Here is a 22,445-nt window from a genome sequence, read left to right on the forward strand (position 1 = left end):
TTAAGTCTTAGTTAGTACTACAATATAGTGATATTCTTTTTCACTTGTAAGTGAAAAGACTTAAGTTCGAATCTCGGAAATGATAAGTTCACAACCAATTTTGTTCGTCCACCCTTTAGTGTAGATCTATTATCATAATAAATATATTAATAACATTTACATCAAATATCCAAGTGTTTTTTTTATATATACAACAATATTCTACACGAAGGTCGACTTATGCTAATAGGTATTGGTCTCTAAACAAATATAATACCTCCTAGCTATCCATGTGAGTAGAACCTGAGACCTATCACTTACAAGTAAAGAATACCACTAAAACCATCCTCTAATAATGCTCGAATGCCCAAAGGGTCGAGTTTTACAAGGAGTCGAAGACTATGTGGGCCAAGTTGTCTATGTGAGTGCTCGACAAGATTTCGGCTTTAAGTACTGACAGTTGTATGGCTTTCTGTTGGGTTTCCAGGCATATTATTGAAATAAATTTAATTCAAATAATTAAATATGTAACAGAAAAATAATAATTCACGTACAATATGTTATCCTAATTATGTACCCGGTTGGTTGTATTTGATAATGCAACAAATAAAGACGACGAAGAGATACATGAATTTTTAGCCACACAAGTGCCCCTTGACTGGATCATCTTCATGGTTGTGATCTTCCTTTTTATGATTGATCATGTGAAGCTCTCCAAGTGTTAAACCTCTAACGCCTTCCACAATGGTTCAGGTGAGTGTGATACTTATATGTAAGAGTCATACATCACGAGATTAATTTATATAACACTACTGCTATACTAGTGTGAGTTCAACATATTGGTACCACACTCATGAGTTTGATATACTAAACTCATTAGTCTAATATATTGAACTCGTGATTTCAATAAATTGGTATCGCACTCAAATTTTTCGCTCACTGTAGAAGTGTGATTCCCATATGAGTTAATATATTGGTATGACACTCACTTTTTTTGGCCTACTATGGAAGGCCTAAGAGTATCCACATTGATAAATTAGCAACGGATGATGAAGTGGTTAATTTAAATGTGCTAGCAATATCTTTCTTGGATCGATAGGGTTTGGGTGGCACATAAGTGTTTTTAGCTTAGGGATTTTTTCTCTGTTCTTTGAGGGAAAAAACTGACTGCACTTAGCATTAGAGACATATGAGAAACATAAGGGGTACATATACAGCCTTAGTCGCACCTTTTAGTGTTTGACAGCTAAGGTCACGCGACTCATGTGCCTTGCGTCAATCCCACTTTCACTGGCCCTCTTGGACTTGTGACTTGGACCACTTTTAATTAAATAAAGCCCAAAACTTATTTTATTAAAACCATGTCAAATAGGGACAAATAATTAATCAATAAAAGGGTGTATGGTATCAAAGGTCTTTGAACTTTACCCATGTTTGATTTTCGTCCTTGAACTCTTATATTAGTTTCTTCCATGCTCCAGCTTAACTTTGTGTTGCATGTGTAGTTCTTTAGTCAAATCTGTCTTCTTTTCCGTCAAATTTAAGGGTGTAGTGGTCTTTTCATACATAAAAATCTAATTTATTTTAAAAAAAGAATAGCTTGACTCCTTAAGGTTAAGGAGAAGTTCCTCCTCAAAATACTTCGTGACCTATTTACAGAATTTCGTGCTTATGATCGAAACATTTTATATTATAAATCCCTATGTAAAGAGCATCTCTGTAAATAATTAATTAAAATTAAAATCATTTGTCAAATCCTTAAGGAGTTCTGATCATAAGTACGAAGTTTTGTGAATAGGTCACAACATATTTAAAGAAGAAATTCCTCCACAATCCTTGAAAAGCCAAGTCTTTCTTTTTAAAACTTCATTTTCTTATTTTTTAGATAAAATTCCTATTTTACCCCTCAACTTAATGGAGAAGTTGACGGAGTTAAGTTAACGAAAAGTGACACACCCCGACCCGGGATGTCCAATAGGACTCCGAATTGAGCTATGATGGCCGACACTTGAAGGGCGACGAAACCATAAAGTATGATGATGTGGAAAAAATGTGAATAAATTTAAACCTAAAAGTGCCTAAATACCAGAATGCACTGGTGAGTGGGAATGAACCCACTTCACACGTGACGTTAGAGCATAAGCAAGTACAGTAGAGTGAATTAAGAATCGTACCCTCGAAATAATCTCTAATATTAAGAATCGCCACGAATCTTCGACGATAAGAAAACTCGGCTAATAAAACCTGGAGGGTGAAAACAAAACAAGGGTGAGTGGTCCTGGAAATAAAATTTTAATAGAAACCATATAAAACATTATGACCCCTCGCTACAACACCTGTATATAGTTTCCCGAAAAATCATAAATATACCACAACACAGCATCTCATCAGCAATATCAATAATCATGTGATTAATAACCCATACTAGCACGCAAGTCGGAGTCACCTATGGTGACCTGTACGACTGCACCCATATCTCATCAATCAATGTTAACTCATCAGTTGGAGTCACCTATAGTGACCTGTACGACTTACCCATATCTCATCACATATGCTAGTTCATCACATATCTCATCACGTATGCTAGCTCACATATCTCATCATGTATGCTAGCTTATCACATATCTCATCACGTATGCTAGCTCATCACATATCTCATCACTTATGCTAGCTCACATATCTCATCATGTATGCTAACTCATCACATATCTCATCACGTATGCTAGCTCATCACATATTTCATCACGTATGCTAGCTCATCACACATTTCATCACGTATACTAGCTCATCACACATTTCATCATATATGCTAGCTCATCACATAAGTCATCATATATGCTAGCTCATCACATATTTCATCATATATGCTAGCTCATTACATATCTCATCACATATGCTAGTTCATCACATATTTCATCACGTATGCTAACTCATCACATATTTCATCATATATGCTAGCTCATCACATATCTCATCATATATGCTACCTCATTACATATTTCATCATATATGCTAGCTCATAAGTCGGAGTCACCTCTAGTGACCTGTACGACTTATCCATAGTTCAATAAGTATACCTGCACACAAGTCGGAACCACCTAAAGTGGTCTGTACGACAAGACTGGGTGTAAATAAATACTCTTAAGTGCTACGATCACGTGAAGACTGTGCGAATAATCGCAGGTCACCTACGAGTCGGAACCACCTATAGTGGTCTGTACGACAAGACTGTGCACCAGGTGAGCGTAAGGTGCGGGAGGTGAACATCACGTGAATGACTGTGCCCTAGCCACATGCGGGTGCACTAACACCGGTGTGTAGGTTTATGAGGTCTAAATGCATCTCATGTGACATATACAACTCATAGGCAACTTGTACGACAATGTCAGAGTTGCCTAAAACATAATGTGATCATGCCATAACTCAATCATTTCAACTAATATCATAACTGACCTGAACTTACTTGTGTGTTCCGCGTTCATCTTCGAACTTTAAAGCATTCATAATAATTATGAGTAGGTAACATACATATGGATATACCATGATGCAATCTAATACTTAACCATGACATAGCATTATCAATTATATACACACACATATATATATTATATGGAATAAAAATGCATAAGTTGTAATGCACTACTCTCGAACTATTTATTTTCGGGAATAATTATCAGGGATAAGTCTAACTAAACACTAGTTTAATTAACTATCATTACTTACGTTTCCTTATTTCAGTTTCTTGATTTCCTTCCACATTGATTTATGACTAACATCCAATCACTAAAAACAAAAGGTTAAATGTCATATTTTCACCAATTTCCTTCACATTGCTCAATTCCCAAACAAGGTTTTTGTTTCAAATATTGTATGGCTACATCTAACGTCTCGTTAGACTGCCTACGTACCCTAAACATGGATCAAGCCATCCGTAGTTCAAATAAGTACTTTAAAGCATTTACAGTAATTATACGCAATAAGCAATTTATAAACGTTGTGGAATTGTCAATCACATATATATATATATATATATATTATATGATAAAAAATAAAAAAAGGAAAAGACCCACTTACCTGAGGTCCGCGCTACGACTCCCTAGCACGCATATCGTGACATCGCGAACCATCGTCGCTTGTGACCAAGGCCAATTTGGCTGGGAAAAGCCCCAATTTAGCTAAAATTCGTTGGAACCCTAAGTGTGGGTGTGCTTCGATTCTTCCTTCTCGATGATCCGCCGCCCCTACAACGGATTGGGCTTTGCTCCATACCTCAAGGGAAGTCTAATGGTCGTAGTAATTGATCCAATTAGTTTCAGATTTGGGGGAATTCGAACAAGGAGGGCTGCGACACCCGCGGTACAATCTTCATGAAATCTTAATCAATTCATGTCTATTTTGGCTAGAGTGGAACGATGGGATGTTGGGATGATGTTTAGTGGTGATGGGAGGTTCTAACTCGCCGGAGACTTGGAGAAAAACCATCGGAAAAACACACGGGCGTTTGGGTTTTAAAACGGGTCACGCGGGTCAAAAACGGGTCAAGGGGAAGGAGATCATGGTTAGGTGCCTCTCGCCTTCCTCCTTTCCCTCCCTGATCTCTCCCTGATTCATCCTCCCATCTTCCTCCTTTCTGATAGGGCAGCAGTCCTCTACTCTTCTCTCTTCAGATTAGGCAGCTCCGTCCAATCTCCTCCTCTCCCTTTTTCCACCAACCACACACACACATCTATCATAAAAATCATTTAGTAATAATAATAAAAATATAGTGTCAGATAATGAAAAAAAATGATTCTTTCCAAATACTTTCGGGTTCATAATTCCACGAAACTTTAATTGTAACCCCAATTTCACTTCTACTTGTGCCTACGCGTCTGTAAGATCGAGCTCTATCCAAAAATGTCGAGAAACATGACAAAATACACGAGAATCACATGCGTCCTAAAAAATTACGCTTTGCCCTAGGGTATTTCCGTAATTTCACGTAATAAAATTATAAAAAAATTTATACTTTTTAGCGACGGGCTGTTACAAAAAGACTGCTAATGCAACAAATGACATAATTAAAGGACGGGAGAAACTATTAGTAGAATTCAAGAACGAAAAAGAAACTCATGATATAGCCTTCGCGACAATCTAGCCGAAAAGTTTCTACCTTTGAAAAAAAAAACTAGGTGAGACTTGCACATCATAAAATTTGACTTCCTATCCTTTGGAATTGTCTGTGTAATAATGGATAAATCACGGCATGATTGTAGTTCCCTTTTCAAAGAATTTATTAAACATCGTTTTCAATTATATTCAATCAACGTCCCAATTTATTCAGAATTACGTGTATTCCAAGATATCCTACAAGCATAAGAAGTGCATAATATTGGTCTCATGCCCTCACCAAGTCTTATTATTTATTTATTTTATTATATGCGATATTTTATACCAATCTATTTTAAAGTAGAGGGTTTGAACTGAAGACTTTGTGGGTTGAAGAAAAAAGCCCTAACTATTAGGACAATCCATCACTTGCATCTCACTCTTGTTAGTGTTGGAAAATTAAAAAGAAAATATTTTAGGGATATGATTTAATTAGTGATTTATATGATTTAATTAAGAAGTTGATATGATTTGATTTGGTATAAGTTTCCTTGTCTTGTAGACAAATGATTGTTTTGATCAACACGATTGCTAGAAGAGTTGATCACTAAATCCTTACTCCTCTTTTCCCTTCTAATTCCCAAACACATCAACATTCCACTTTTACTTGGCTTCAAGTCTGGAAGAATAGCAGTGAGATTTGTGGAACTAATCATGCCTTTACGCCTATCGTCATAGAAGCTATTCTATTTCCTAGTATTTCTCCTTTGTAATCTTATAAATACCTCCTTATCGAGAAGAATAAGAATTGAAGTAGTATTTGAGAATTGTGAAATTGTAGTCTTCAATGTTCAAGTATAAAAAATGACCACAGCAGCTTTGATTGCCGCCATTTTCTCCGTCTTGTCTACGGCAACCAATCCTCCTCGATTATTGTTAAAATAGACGTCAGTTCATCTTTGGCAACCAGATCAAGCAATGTACTCTCATAGCTCTAGAAATACTATGATCGCCGCCATGCTTAACGTCCTTTCACTATTGCAACGATGTTCATCATAATAACAAGCTCTTGGGACCGATAAACCTTCTCTGCAAAAGAAGGCAGCCGGAATTACCATGCTGCAGAATGCATTAAGTATAATGGCATCGTAAGTTTCTCGAGGAACTTATGTTACAATGCCACTAATCCTGCTAGCAAGGGAGGAACCATGAATTTTATAGCAGATGGGCTAGCAAAAATTATAGCTAAAAATCTAACGAAAAACTCCTGATACTGTTCACTTTAACGAAAAATCACATTTTAACACTAAAAAGTCAATCCTACATTCACTTTACCCTTTATTTTGTCCTTATCGTTAAAACTCAAAGTTTTCAAACTCTTTTTATTAGTTTTTCTTTAATTTTTTGGTATACATTCGGTTACTAGTCTTTCTAGAAATAGTATAAATAATATAAATAATTTCGAATAAAACAAGCTAGTTCATGGCTATTTTTCCATAGCTTTTGACATAAACATAAAAACATACAAAAATGCAACCAAAAGAAATCATATTTGGATCCGATTTTTACATGTGTAAAAATTCAATCCGCCAATATATGGCTTATGGTTATTGATCTGGTTGTTTAACCAAGCAAAGCAAAATTAGGCGACGGCTGGGCTTTGAGGATTAAGAGAAGGAGATCCAAACCGGCTCCGATGAAGGCGTAGTTGGTTTCGATGGAGGAGAGAGTCATAGAGATGGAAAGGGGGTGAAATTAAGTTGAGGTGGCGATCCGAGAGAGAGAAGTTATTGGGTTATATGCTTTTACGGGGTCATCGAAAAGACCCAGTTATAGCATTAATAAAAATTTCACATAGGGACGGCAATTCTAACCGTTAAACCCGATAACCGTGGATAACCGTCCAAATGGATTGGATTTGGATATGAAAATTTGGGTATGGTATGGATATGGGGAAAAGCCGTGAACTTTATTCGGTTATGGTTTTGGATATGGTTATAGGGGTCCCCAATCCGTATCCGTTCCCGAATCCGACCTGAATATATTATACATGTATATATTTGATATATAATATAATTTTATTCAATTTACCGAACCCTCCCTATACTAATTCATTATGCATGCATCAAACCCTATGCTATCTTTATTATGCACCATGCATGGGGCATACCAATAACCTCATCAATTCAATACTCTTATTGTTATGCTCAACCAAGTTAATTCATTGAATCATTTTATATATCAATTATCAAATGTTACAAGTTTATCAGATTCATCTCTCTTTAAGAGTATCGCTGTCAAGAAATTGGTGCATGTTATCATGAACAACTTCAAATATATTGTTATGTTTTTTGTAATTGGATGTTGCTATTTAATGACAGAATTAGTATCTACTAAAATTTATAATGCGTCAATTGGATGAATATAAATTTTTTTTTTGTTATTTGACGAAGATGGATATAACCGATAACCGATTGAAAATCCGTTACCCAGTGGATATGATTATGGATAATCCCCGATGGTTAATTTGTGGTTATGGATATGGTTAATTTTTGTGGTTATGGGGATGGACATTTCCGTCCCCAAACCGAACCGTTGCCATCCTTAATTTCACACCAGCCGTAGAAATGGTCAAAACGATATGTGAAAATAGCGCATGTATTTACTATTTAGCAATGTCCCCACTAGAGAAACCCTCTAGTTAATATAGGATTAATATATACTTTGCTACTCAAAGAATAAGTAGGATTTCCTACTCAAAACTATTCATTGTGATTCATAAGATTTTGTGTTCATGATTAGAACATTCATACTAAATTTTTTTTTTAAAAAAAAAAAGAGGGGATAACTGGTGGCAAGTCATGGTTATCTAGCCCTTCCAAGGGTCAGAAAGACTCACAGAGGCATTTCAGCCTCACCTGGCCACAAGTCTGGCTTCCACACCAGTAGTGGGTTTCGAACCTGAGACCTCCAATTTTTAGTTTGAAGGAAGCCTCGCAATTTGCCCTTTACCACTAGGCCACCAGCTAGTTTAGTTAAAACTAAGGTCATTTAGTTATCAAATTGTATAAAAACAAATGAACTATTGCAGAGATAATCATTACAAAGTGATTTATAATATGAACGGTTCTGATTTTAAATATAAACCTCTGTAATTCGAACATGAAGAGTTTTAAGTAAGCTTTCCTACTCATTTTTTAGTAGCCAAACATTATTCTTAATAGGCTTTTTAGCCAAAATAGTCATTGAGATTTGCATAACACATTACTTTGGTCCCTGAGATCTAAAACCAGTAGAAGTGGTCCCTGAGATTGTCCACCATCAATCATTTTGGTAATTTCGTGCAAAGTTATGTTAGATAAGGATCAAAATGATAAATAAACAATGCACCAAAATGATTTGATAAAATTAAAGGTATTTTGGTCATTTTATTCTTATTTAATGAAGATTTTTTACTGAATGACAAAAATGATTAATGGTGGACAAACTCAGGGACCACTTCTATTGATTTTATATCTCAGAGACCAAAGTAAGGAGTTATGCAAATCTCAAGAATTATTTTGACTAAAAAGCCATTTAATATAGGGCGAATTTAAAGACATCATAATTGCCTTTTCATAGTGAGTGCTACATGTTTATAATAAGGACTATTTGTTCATATATAAAGTATTAGGGTCCGCTTGCTATTTTTCCTTGGGCTAAAGCCCACCCCAGCCTGTTAGTAGTTCCGCCGGTGCCTGCCAGTTTGTTAAACGCAAGCCACAGAGGACAGAAATGAAATAACACAATTATCAACTACGAGCTGATGGTCTAGTGGTAAAAAATAGATTGCAAGACTTTCTTCAAATTAAAACTGGAGGTCTCGAGTTCGAAACCCGCTACTGGTGCCAGACTTGTGGCTAGGGGGAGGCTGGAATGGCTCTGTGAGTCTTTCTGGCTCTCGAAAACGATGGATAAACATGGTTTGTCACTAGTTGTTCCTTTAAAATAAAAAAAATAAAAAATAAAAAAATAAAAAAAAAGTAACAGACAATTTATCAGCAGGCCGAAAGCAAGGCCTTTGTAAGTTATACCATAGCATCGTTTATGTGGTTGGACAAAACATCTGCATTTGTGGCAATTAATTGATCTATGAGAACATTTGTTTGAAAAAAAAAAATTCGATTTGATTTAAATTAATCTTCAATTGTGGTAATTAAGCCGCAATCTTCTCTGCTTAAGATACTGCTAATTGTCTCTTATTTACACAGACACAATTTCACCAAAGTTTTCAAAACACCAAAATTTAGGAAATGTAGAAAAAAAAATTATTAATTCCTTTTTTCTATATATTTTCTAGTAGTTCTAGCAGAAACTTAGGAACACCTTAATATATTAATTAATGGTAAAGAAAACATATTTAACGTAAGGGCTTCAAGTTTTTACTTATACATATACTCAAAACTCAAATTATAATGTCCAAAACATAATTGTAAATATTTACTTAATCACAAAGGTAGAAATTAATTAAATTTAACTAGTTTCATAATTCAAATTTGAATTAATTAACCTTGCACATCGTTTGGTATATGAATATCTAATGCTGATATTTTGGTATATATTTAACAAATTAGGATCAAACAGGTATAGTGCACTAATGGTCTTCCTCATCATCAATCCTATCAATTAAAAGTTTTGAGAAAATAAATTCGCAAAAAATTAGAAATTAATTAGGTGCAAAGTCAAACAAAATGACAATTGAAAACTCTCCTAAATGAACCCACCATACAATATGTTTACTTTGTGCTAATGCTAGTTAGTGTTAACGGTCCTCTTTGATCTTTATCGAACTCCAATATTATCACCATGGTTCTCTTAAAAAATCTTCCCAAGAAGACCCAAGGTCGAAAGAGGATCGAGATCAAGAAACTTGAGAACCTTAACAGCAAACAAGTCACCTTCTCCAAGCGCCGCGCTGGTATATTCAAGAAGGCTGCGGAACTGAGCGTTTTGTGCGGCGCTGATGTGGCGGTCATTGTTTTCTCGACAGCAGGAAAAGTGTTTTGCTATGGGCACCCTAGCATGGACACCATTCTAGACTGGTATTGCAGTGGGGTAACTCCTCCTGCAGTGTCTGATGATACGGCAGGAGATCAAAGCCCTAATAGGGTTCCCGTGGCAGAGTTCAACAAGGATTACATGGAGGCTATTAGGGAGTTGGAGGAACAGAAGAAGAGAGTTGCGGAGGTCAAAGAGGCGGCAAAGATGAAGAAGGTTGTGATGGGTGTAGTGGGTGGGTGTGATGAGAGGTTTTGGTGGGAGGATGAGAGTGTTGACTTGGATGCGTTGGATGTGCAGGAAGTCGAGCATTACTTGATCGCATTAGAGGATGTGAGGAAGAAGGTTGCTGCTAGGTTTCATGAGATGAAGATTTTGAATGGGACGTTGAACCCGGGGGCGCTTCCACCGATTCCAGCAGTTCATCGACTTTGTCATCTCCCAATGATGACAAATGGTTTTAGTGGTCACGGTGGCCAATTTGGTGGTGGTTATCATGGTTTTGGGATCTAGTTTAGAGTACTTTTGATTATTTCTGTTTTCTTTTTCTCATTTTTTGTTAATCATGTTGTTATGTTTGTGCAATAAAATGTTTGGGCTCCTTTATTTTGATATAGCAATGCCATCTTGTGCTATATTCATAAAATTCTTGCTGGATGATGAATTTTTCTTAGATCTTTTCGCCATGTGGTATATAAGTAATGCAGAACAATGAAACAAAACACTTACCTTTTCAGATACGTAACCGAAACCATGTTCTGTAGGTTTGATGTCAAATTAGGGTTTGGGGAAGTTCTTACTGCAGAAGTTTGGGAACTTTATTATGGTGTTTCTGTTGCTCAGAGCATGGGGTTTCACCATGTGCTTGTGGACGTGTGGTTTCTGCTATTGCTGTTCAGCTTGTTTAGCATGACAATAAACATTAGTTCTCGATTGCTTTAGTTGTTAGACTCTAATTTTTTTTTTTCGTTGTCTGCTTGTATTCTATTAAAGTTCTAGAAGTTAAACCGTTGAATAGTTTTTCATGCCACATTCAGGTTTGATTACAACTCGAGACCACCCCATGTTACACTTGTATATAGCGCCTTCTTGCATATGGTGTTCGCTTGCAACCACACAATTAAAGTAGTGAGAAAGATAATAATTCCAGCTACATATATGGCAAAGAAAAATTGTTAATAGCTTTACTCAGGAATGCTCTCCTAACCTAGTCTAACCCTTAGAGTAAAAGGAAAACTAATGAAAAAGGTTTGAAAACTTTGAGTTTTAATCATAAGGACAAAATAAAGGGTAAAGTGAATAGTACCAGAATTGACTTTTTAGTGTAAAAATGTGGTTTTTCGTTAAAGTGAATAGAACCGGGTGTTTTTCGTTAAAGTTCCTTAGAGTAAAACCCAAATTTTATGTTCTAAACCAACCTCAACTTGCTCCAACTCTTGAACCAAATATGAGCTTTAACCCAAAACTCATTTTTGAAGCAAATTTAGCCTAGGATTCCCTCTGGTTTAGTGGGCTAGCCCACCATATATGTGTGTTTTTTTAGTTTTATATTTATAAATTCATTAAATCCAACGGCTAAAATAATTTAAAAAAAAAATTCTTCCATGTGTTTTATATTCTTTAATAATGTTCCACAAGTTTCAAGGTGTCGATTTAGTGATTTTTTAATATTTATGAACTTCAACCACTACTTAAGAGTACTCATTTAAGGTCTTAAAGGGAATCTTTGTGTCCCTAAATGAATATTGCCTCCAATGGTTGAGTCCTTATAGTAGAATCTCTAAATTTGAAGTTTTTAGGCTTTTAGGTGATAATTTGATTAGGTGCACATTTTTTTATGTCAACCTTTTTTTTTAATTAATTAAAAGCATTAAAATCTTCAATCAAGATTGTGGATCCCGTTTTCCATTGAAGATGCACATTATTTTTGTTTATATTAACCTTTTTTCAAAATAATTGAAAGCATTGAAATTAAAAACATGAAAATCATTAAAAGCTTCAATCAAGATTGTGGCACCTTTTTTCCACTCAAGGTGTTAGGATCGGTCCCTGATTTTACAGTATTTTAATACCAAATGTGTGAAATGACCAAAAGGCACCTAAAGGCGAGAGTGTTGACTTTCGTTGGCCATCATGTAGTGACACATTTGACCCATTCTTTTAGTATATTCTAGTAGTATTCGTCGCTACGAAAGCATAGGCACAAGCAGAATCGAGTTCAGAGTTACGATGATCATATTAGGGAATTACGAAGTCAAGGGGCAAAGTAGTCAATTCAATTCACTATTCAAGATATTAGGGTTGGATATTTGTGTTATTTTAATAATTTCTGGTGAGTTTTTGTGGCTAGTGGGGTCCACACCCCACTTCCCCTCCTTCCTCGTGTCATTTTCTTGCCCAAACTCTTGGGGGACTTTTTGAACCCTTTCCCTCGTCTCTCTTTCCCTTAAACTATTTTTCATCACTCTCTCCCTCTTCTGTAAAACCCAAGAGGCACCACCTCTGGCCTCGCCACTCTGGCGAGCACCACCACCACCAGCTAATCCTCTTCATCACGAACCTAGGACAAGGCCTCCGCTGTTCACTTTCTCCCCTATCAAACACCCTGCGAGTTGTCGACGATTCCGAACAAGACCAATACTGGGGAAGCTCTCCCCAGTTTTTCAGCAAGAACCGTGATTTTTACAGGCGTTTTTCGGCCACCCCGTCCCCCTTAGTTTGAACGACTCTTCGACGTCAGAGTAACTATGGGTGGACCCCTTCTCAAATTGCATGATTTTATAAAAATACTAGGATTGCATTCATGAAAAGTATGACTTCCTGATTTTACTCTTCATGAAAATATTTATGAATATGATTTATGATTATACTTTAAGTTAGAAATTTTCTATGATTTGCGATACGAGATTTCGAGCTTTTGAGTGCGAAAGGTTTGGTTTATGATATGATGATTTGAGCTAGAACGCTCCTATGGATTTATTGTAAAAACTTATTAGGATTAGAATTCATTTGTTACTTTGTTTGTCTATGATAAGGATAGTACTACAACTTGTTAAACTATAACTCTCATGTTTGTGTAGTGTTAGTACAAGAATTCTACTTGAAGAAGACGTCTTGTTACTTGCACAAGGATCGCTCTTCTACTCATTGGAAAACCTTATGGTTCACTCTAGTAATGGATCAAGAATACTTAATGGAATGCACACTTTCTATGAGCAGGGACCAATATATTTATAGAATGATCATCTAACTGCCTACCGCCCATTATTGACAACAATTGATAATCTCAAACACTTCTGCTTAATGGCAATCATGGGTTGCTCCACTATCTCAATGTGTGTGTATTATGGTTCTACTTTCAAGGAATATGTTTTAACCTTATTATTAACTCTTAATCAACATTAACTGAAGATATATTGGAATTAAGCCTTATCATAATTTGTATAGTCCAAACTAAGTTCTCACATTCTCCCACTTTGGACTTTACAAATCATGTTTAATCATCAATATATGTTTCAACAACGTCAGTTCCTTAGTGATCACACGAGTCAATATGGTTCTATAATTCCTCATAAATCTGTCATGACTAATTTATAAGTTCGAACCCTAGAAAATCTTGTGCAAACTTTAGCACAAGCATTTTGAAATTACATCCCTCTTTCATCAGTCACACATGATGCATTTACACGTTGAATGAATGAGAGTTCAAATATTATACTCCCACACAACATCCTTATGCCCTTTAATTAAGTTATCATACTTTAACTTAATCACCTTTTATGAGTTTATTGTCTTGGCATTTTCTTAAAATCAGCAATGATGGTCTATTGCACCCTTAATGTTTACAGTACATGTTTGCATGTATGCATGTATGCATAACTTTCATGCAATATTTCAGCCTGAATGAAATACAGTTCATAATGCATATTTATCCAAGCAATAGAGTTCATACATTTTCACGTACAAAAGTAAAGCAATAACACACAATCATGTACTGAAAATTTGAAACATACTAACTTTTACTGCTACGCTTCAGTAGAATCAAATGACTCTAGCACTCCCATCTTTGTACATACTGTTTGAAAATTCCCATTGCAAGAGGCTTTGTGAGAGGATATGCAATCATTGATACAGAATCAATGTGTTCTATTGACAACACTATTTTCTTGACATTTTCCTTCACCGACAAAAACTTCACATTCGTAAGTCTTGTAGTTGAGGACTTCTTGTTGTTCTTGGAGTATAAAACTACTGAATTATTGTCACAATGACCAATGGTCTAGGAATTGAATCCACCACCATTAAAAATGAAATGATATTTTTTAGCAATAGCCCTTGTTCCATGACTTTGAAACAAGAAATGTATTCAGCTTGCATTGTGGATGTTGCTAGGGTTTTTTGTTTGGCTTCTCCAAGACACAACACCTCTAGCTAAGAAAAATATGTACCCACTAGTGGACCTTTGATCATCCACACACCTTACAAAATTAGTACCTATATACCCTAGTAGCTCCAAATTATCAACCCTTTTGTAGACTAGCATGAAGCTTTTAGTTCTTTGAAGGTATCTCATTACCTTTTTAGCTACTTTCCAGTATTGTTCCCCAAGATTGGTTTGAAATCTGCCCAAAACACTGATTCAAAAAGCTAAATCAGGTATTGTACAAACCTGAATGTACATTAGGCTTCCAACTAAAGAAGCATATGGCTTGTGTTGCATGCCTTGTTTCTCTAGATTGTTCTTGGGGTACTGATTCTTGTTGAGTTTGAAGCATATGGCTTGTGTTGCATGCTTTGTTGCATGCATATTAAATCTCCTTAAAACCTTTTCTACAAAAGACTTCTGAGATAAACCTAATAGATTTCTCTTTCTATCTTGTATGATCTCTATCCCCAAAACAAAAGATGCTTCTCCAAGATCTTTCATATCAAATGTTTTGCCTAGCACCCTTTTTATTTCCAGCAACAAGTTCAAATCATTGCTAGCCAAAAGTATGTCATCAACATAAAGCACAAGGAAAATGAACTTCGAACCATAAACCTTAATGTACAAGCAGTCTTCAATTTTGTTTTCTGTAAAACCAAAAGTTGTAATTTTCTCCTCAAATTTAAGGAACCACTGCCTTAATGCTTGTTTCAATCCTTAAATTGACTTTCTCAACTTGCAACAATTTTTTCCTTTCCTTTTTCAATGAAACCCAAAGGCTACTGCATATAAATGTTTTCTTCCAAGTCTCCATTCAAAAAGGTTGTCTTGACATCCATTTGATGAAGCTCAGGGTCGAAATGAGCTATCAACGAAAGTATTATTCTCCATGAATCCTTGGATGACACTAGTGAAAAAGCGTCAGTGTAATCTATACCTTCCCTCTGTGTAAAACCTTTGGCAACCAATCTTGCCTTATATCTCTCTACATTTCCATTCGAATCTCTTTTTCTCTTGAATACTCATTTGGATCCTATGGGCCTCATTGTTTTATTTGACTCAACTAATGACCAAACTGCATTCTTGTTCATTGATTCATTCTCTTCATTCATAGCCTGTTGCCAAAGAACAGCTTTGTCACTACTCATAGCTTGCTCCAAAGTTAATGAATCATCCTCAATACCTTGTTAATGTTCCTCCTCGTGTAGATACAACAAATAGCCATCAGAGATGGCTGGTTTTCTAGCTCTTTAAGACACTCTCCTGGTTATCTCTTATTTTTCTTCATTCTTAATAATGACATTCATCGTCTCATTGACTTGCTCATGTTGTTCATGCTGCATAGTTTGCAACTGAGGAAGACCCACATTTGTAGTGGCTTCAGTGGTTGTGATTTCATGCAAGGGCAACGATTGCATGTCAACCATTGTTTGTTGATTCGGCTCAGAAGACAATGAAGGCCCCACTTCCTCGAAAATGAACTAGGTTGATGTGAACAACTTTGACTATTTTCATCTTCAAGGAACTTGGCATTGTTAGTCTCAATAATTTTTGTGATCAAAGTGAAAGTATAAAATCTATATCCCTTGGACTTTTCTAGAAAACCAACGAAATTGCAACTCACTGTCCTTAAATCAAGCTTCTTTTTTGTGGGGTTATACATCATGGCTTCGGCTTTACACCCCCAAATATGTAAGTGTTTTAAACTAGGCATCCTAAAAGTCCATTTAACAAAATGAGTCTTATCCACTAACATGGTTTGGTCTCTATTTAATATATATTTTGCCATTTTTAACGCCTCTCCCCAAAGAAATATAGGCAAATTTGTGGGGCTCATCATATATCTTACCATCTCTTTCAAGCTTCTGTATCTTCTCTGTGCCATGCCATTCTAGTAAGGACTACCAGGATTGGTGTATTGTACTTGTATACCACATTCTTCCAAAACACACAGCCAATGGTCCCTTATTTTACCATTCCTTAGAATACTTGCCATGGTACTCTCCCCCTATGTTAGACCTCAAGATTTTAATGTTCATGTCTAATCGTTTCTCAAACTCATTTTTGAAAACTTTAAAACAATTTAAAACCATTGATTTTTCTGAGATTAAATATACATATCCATATCTCGAAACATTATCAATGAAGGTCACAAAATAGACATTTTTGTAGATTGTTGAGTTTGGAAATGGACCACAGACATTTGAATTTATAATTTCTAGAAGTTTTTTACTCCTAATTGAACCAAATTTCCTTTTGTTTGTTAACTTTCCCTTGAAACAATTGATACAATCATTGAGTTTTGACAAATCCAAATTTGGCAAGATTGTTTATCAGACATTTATTTTTTTTAAATGTGTCCTAATCGCCTATGTCAAAGCACAGTAGATTGTTCATCCATGAGAGGTCTTTTAAGCGACAAAATGGAATCAATATTTAAACAACTTGAATCAACGCAAACATTGCACAGTAGCTGCCAAAGATCATTACTTAAAAGACAAATACCAAGTACTTCATTCAAATTGTTTTTCAAAGAAATTCTGATACTTCATTGTCTCCAATGAAAGTAAAACCAGATTTTACAAGCTTGGAAGCTAAAATTAAACTCATTCTCAAATAAGTTACATATAAAACATTAAACAACTCTAAAATAAAACCATTTGACAGTCTAAGCTTGAGGGTGCCTATTGCCTCCACAACTACTTTATTTCCATTCCCAACATGCAATTGACAAATTTCATTTCTTGTTGAAATCCTTCTTGTGAATCCCTGCAAGGAATTGGTAATATGCATCGAATAGCCAGTGTCAAACCACCAAGTATTTGGAGGGGGCTTCAACAAGGTTTAATTCAAAACAAACAAAAATATTTATAATTTTAATACTTCTCTTAGCAGCCCATTTGTTATGCTTTTCACAGTCCATTTTCATGTGACCAGGCTTCTTACAAAAAAAGCACTTAATGCTTTCATAATTTCCCTTATAAACTTGAGGCCCTCTAGAGGAGGAAGAAGCACCAACGACATTAGTACCATAGGAGTTATAAGGCTTGAAAGTGTTACAAATGTTCACAGGTTTCTTGCCATTTCCTGCATGCACATAATTCACCGATTCAACCTTGCCTTTCTTGAGCCTATTCACCTCCTACACACATATGGAAATCATCTCATCCATTCCCCATTTTTCCTTATGTGTGTTATATGAAACCTTGAGTTGTTCAAATGCATCTATAGTGAATTGAGGGCCATATGAACATCAAAAGTTTCATTCACAGAGACTTCAAGGTACTTAAGTTTTCCAACAGCATCCACGTCAATGTAGTCATCAAATTCCCCATTTCAGCCTTTTCAGATACTTTGAATTTGGCTCCCACATCATCCAGGAAGTCTTTTTCCTTGTCACATGCAGGTATGCCTCCTCTAACTGTCTCACTAATGGTCCTCTTCATGACCATAAGTGACATTCTGTTTGCCTTATGCCACTTCTCATGCTTAACTTTATCTTCAGCAGTGCTTGCAGAAGTTAATGTAGATGGTGCATTCTCCTTAAGAGCCAAGTCATGGTCCATCAACCCTAGCATGATCTCCATATCTTGTCACCATTTCTTATCGTTCCCTCCATTTAAGGACTCAATTGAGGAAAAGTTGAGGGAATTAGTATTCATTGAAGAAGACATTCAACACACATTAATCACATGAAATGATAAATGAGGTGTTAACACAGAATAATACAACACCTTTGAGCAAGTCGCATTATTTGCAATACATGCACATTATGCATTTCAGTATGTCTATTATTGATTTACCATTAAGTTACAAAAATTATTGAGTCTTTGGACAAAACGATAGTTGGCTCAATTGTTCATCAAAATCTCATACTCTAGTTAATAATTTGAACCTTTCATTCAACTTCTTCCTTTGAAAAGAAATGAATGCACCTTATAAATCATGAACTACAATTCTGATAGGAAACTTAAAGACACAATATTTCATAAAACCCCATTTTGATGAAGGTTTTCAAACAATTGTTCTATCATATATGATTCTTATTCCTTATCCCTTACTGATTTTATTTCTTCTTCGTACAAGCTTTCTGCAAAACAAAAACTAAAGAAGACAACATAGACATATATAACATAATGAAAAGCTATAACCCTGAATTCACAACCAAGAAAACCTTGGCTCTGATACCAAATGTAAAAACTCATTAGGATAATAATTCATTTGTTACTTTGTATATGACAAGGATAATGCTACAACTTGTTAAACTAACTTTCATGCCTGTGCAGTGTTAGTACAAGAATTCTGCCTGACATTTTATTACTTGCATAGGGATCACTCTTTTACTCAATGGAAAACCTTATAATTCACTCCAGTAATGGATCTAGAATACTTAATGGAATGCACACTTTCCATGAGCAGGGATCAATATATTTATAGAGTGATCATCTAACTATCTACCACCCATTATGGACACTAGTTGATAATCTCAAGCACTTCTACTTAATGGTAATCATGGGTTGCTCCACTATCTCAACGTGTGTATCTTATGGTCCTACTTTCAATGAGTATGTTTTAACCTTATTATTAACTCTTGATCAACATTAACTGAAGATATTTTGGAATTAAGCCTTATCATAATTTGTATAGTCCAAACTAAGTTCTTACATTTATGATATGATGTTTGAGCTTTTAAGCTTTGAGGTTTGATATGAAAAATGTGATTTATGTTTTCTGTCCTTACTTAGTGGGCAATCATACAACACATGCACACAACGTGAGTATGTCCTTATCTGTGGCCATATGACTCAATTTACACATATTGAGGTACTTTATGATGTTTTCTTCACTGGCGCAACCCAATGTCATACAGCTTCACATTCGGGATGATGCATTCGGTGTGATATGTTACGCGTATTGGATATTTATGACATACTCCCAGCTTCACTGGCGAAACCAGTTCGGACAGTTTCGCTAGCCACGACTAGTGTCAGTGTGTTATGTACCTTTTCTTATCTAGCGTAACCTAGAGTTGTACAACTTTTCATTCGGGTGATAGGCCTACCATATTTCTTCATTAGCGTAACCCAGTGTCTTGCAGCTTCACCCTCGTGTGATGGATATGCCTTCGGGCAACTATGATATCCTTATTTAAGTACAAAGTTTTATGATTTACGAGCATATAATGGATTATCCTTTGGGCGATTACGATGCCACTATTTAAATACATGGTTATACTATTTATGAACGTTTTCATGGCATGCTAGAGTTTTCAGAAAAACCTACTATGTAGTATGATATGGTGTTTTCAAAACGTGTGTTGGGGGAGGGGGAGGGGGTTTAGTATTTTCAAAAAGAAAATTGGTCTTATTATTATTATTATTATTATTATAATCTTTGATCCACTCACCCTTTGTTTTGGTGCCCTCTTCAGGACTTAGAAATAAGGCATATGATTCCGATGTTGAGGCATTCCCGTATTGGTAGTTCCGAGTCATTTTCTCTAGGTAGGACCTTTTCTTTGTAATCACACTTTTCCTATAATATTCATTCCGCTGATAATCTTGATTAGTTGTATGCTCTAAACATGTTCACACATTATCATGTTTGAGTTACGCATTTTTAGTTATGTTTACTTTATTTCGCACCAAATTTGCATACATGTTTTGCATGTTCTTAGCATAAGCATGTTAGATTGGCTTTCGTCACCCTTAGATGTTAGCCAGCATGTGCCCATCCTAATGATTAGATGATATTGAGATTGGGGTGTGTCACAAGGTTGTCCTTCTACAGTCCTCATGTGTGAGGACATACACTATGTACCTGGTGAGTCCGTATACATTAGGGACTCCTTTTCTGATCCATTGGAGATTCATTTTGTCCCAATAGTTGTTTTATACTCATTTTATTTAGTGGTTATCCCTATTTAGGGACTTTATTGGAGATGCTCTAAGGTCCTCTTTTTATGGATCTGTGATGAACTTTTTTTATAAAAGCCATAGAATTAATCTAGCGAGGACAAAAACTAATGAGTTTATATAACCCTTTTACACCTAAACAAAATCAAAACACGCCAAAATTAAAAATAGGTTTCACGCTCAAAATTTCTACAACTGTAGGTTGAAGGAGAGGGAACCAGATCCTCTCTGGACCCAACTAAACTGAGCCTCCTGAGCAAAGAGTCCATGCTATTGAAATTTGATCAAATGGCTACAAAGATAGGGCCCCTCTAAAAGTTATAATAATTGTAGCCGTTTGTTCAAATTTCAACAATCCAGATCCTTTGATCCTTAGGCTCAGTTTATTTGGGTCCAAAGGAGACCTGGTTCTAAAGGAGAGTAGCACGACTTCCAATTTCACAGGGTCCTCGAAAAATTGAAATTCTCTTTGAAGTTACGAAAAGGTATTTCTTTTGTGGTTGTATTGATTTCAATTTCTCCCAATTTTCCGGTCACTGTTGTCGAAAAAGACTAGTATCATGTTGATGTTTTCGGTAGAATGGAAACTTAAGCACTGATGTGATCCGCACCATTCTTCTTTTAATTGTGTTTCATAGTAACCTAGGAATGCTCTCCTAATTGAGAACCATTTTATTTTATATTCCTTTGTGGTGGTGGTTCAACCTTAACACATTCTTCTTCTTCCTTTTTTTTTCTTATTTTTTTCTTTTTTGCTTCACTTTTAATTTTAATTGCATATTGCTTTATGATGGAAGAATAATCTTCCCAAGGGACCTTACCTCAAACAAGTTGTAGATGAACATAATCCCATAGTTGGCAAAGAATTTGGATCAATAACGGAAGCATATGATTTTTACAATCAATATGCTCGAGAAGTTAGATTTAGTGTCATATGGGTTCAAGTAAGAAGAAAAAATGAACGAATGAAATCCCCTGGAAACAATTTGTTTATTTAAAGGAAGGCGAACTAGATGAGACTTATCAGAAAATAAAGAAGAATACATCAACCAAGGAAGAAAGGAATCTTGGATCAACATGTGTGGGTTGTAAGGCAAAGTTAAGCATTTGTCAAGACAAGTCTGGGATGAAGTGGTCTATTTGTAATTTTAAAGAGTGTCATAATCATGTACTTTCAACACCTACAGAGGCATACCTACTACCTTCACACTGAAAAGTTTCGAAAGTAAAGAAGCTTTACATGGAAACACTAAGTAGTGCAAATGTACCTACAAGTCAACAATTCAAAATAATGGAAAATGAGCATGTGGAATTGCAAATGTTGGATGTATTGATAAAGATTTGAGAAACGTAGAAAGAGATTTGCAGAAAGAAATCAAGGGACATGATGTTGAAATTCTTCTTAAATATTTTGATTCAAAAAAGGAAAAGAACCTATCTTTTTATTTTGAAGTTGATTAAGGTGAGGAAAATAGGTTGAGTTGTCGTTTTTGGGTCAATTCCACTGCAACAAATGCGTACTTCTTTTTTGGTGATGTAATTGTTTTTTATACGACTTACAACACAAGTAAGTATAGTGTGAACTTTGCTCCCTTGTAGGGGTTAATCATCACAATCAAACAATTATTTTAAGTTGTTATACGTGTTGATGTAGAAAGCTCGTAATTGCAACATATTGTTTATGAAAAAGTTTCTAGTTTTGCAAAGTGCACCTGTCAAAAATTTGAATTCAAAGGAATTCCATACACGCATATTTATATTTTTTCTCAAAAGTATTCATATTGTAGATTTGTCTAGCCAATACATCATGAGAATGTGGACAAAAAATGTGAAGTCTAAAAGAATTTTGGATCGAGATGGATTGGAAATAAAAGACGTGCAAGATAAGCCATTAATGATGAGACATATTCAGTTATCTAAACTTTCATAGTGATTAATCAGTTCATCATATTTGTTCATCAGTCATCTTGTTGCCGTAAATAATTTTGAATTTTTTATTT

General features: G+C 35.5%; 2 protein-coding genes across 2 annotated transcripts; one reads left to right on the top strand and one right to left on the bottom strand.

The window, feature by feature from the left end:
* Nucleotides 1-9,871: 9,871 nt before the first annotated feature.
* LOC103407015 (agamous-like MADS-box protein AGL29) lies at nucleotides 9,872-10,724 on the top strand. The gene has a single exon (XM_008345980.3). The coding sequence runs from the start codon at nucleotides 9,913-9,915 to the stop codon at nucleotides 10,615-10,617; it is 705 nt and encodes a 234-aa protein (XP_008344202.1). The 5' UTR covers nucleotides 9,872-9,912; the 3' UTR covers nucleotides 10,618-10,724.
* Nucleotides 10,725-17,796: 7,072 nt separating this feature from the next.
* On the bottom strand, nucleotides 17,797-18,117 carry LOC139191569 (uncharacterized). Its single transcript, XM_070812479.1, has one exon. It carries the CDS (start codon nucleotides 18,115-18,117, stop codon nucleotides 17,797-17,799), a length of 321 nt encoding a protein of 106 aa, XP_070668580.1.
* Between the last annotated feature and the right edge of the window lie 4,328 nt (nucleotides 18,118-22,445).

The sequence above is a fragment of the Malus domestica genome, chromosome 02 (assembly GCF_042453785.1).
Source record: "Malus domestica chromosome 02, GDT2T_hap1".
In the NCBI taxonomy this organism is placed as follows: Eukaryota; Viridiplantae; Streptophyta; class Magnoliopsida; order Rosales; family Rosaceae; genus Malus; species Malus domestica.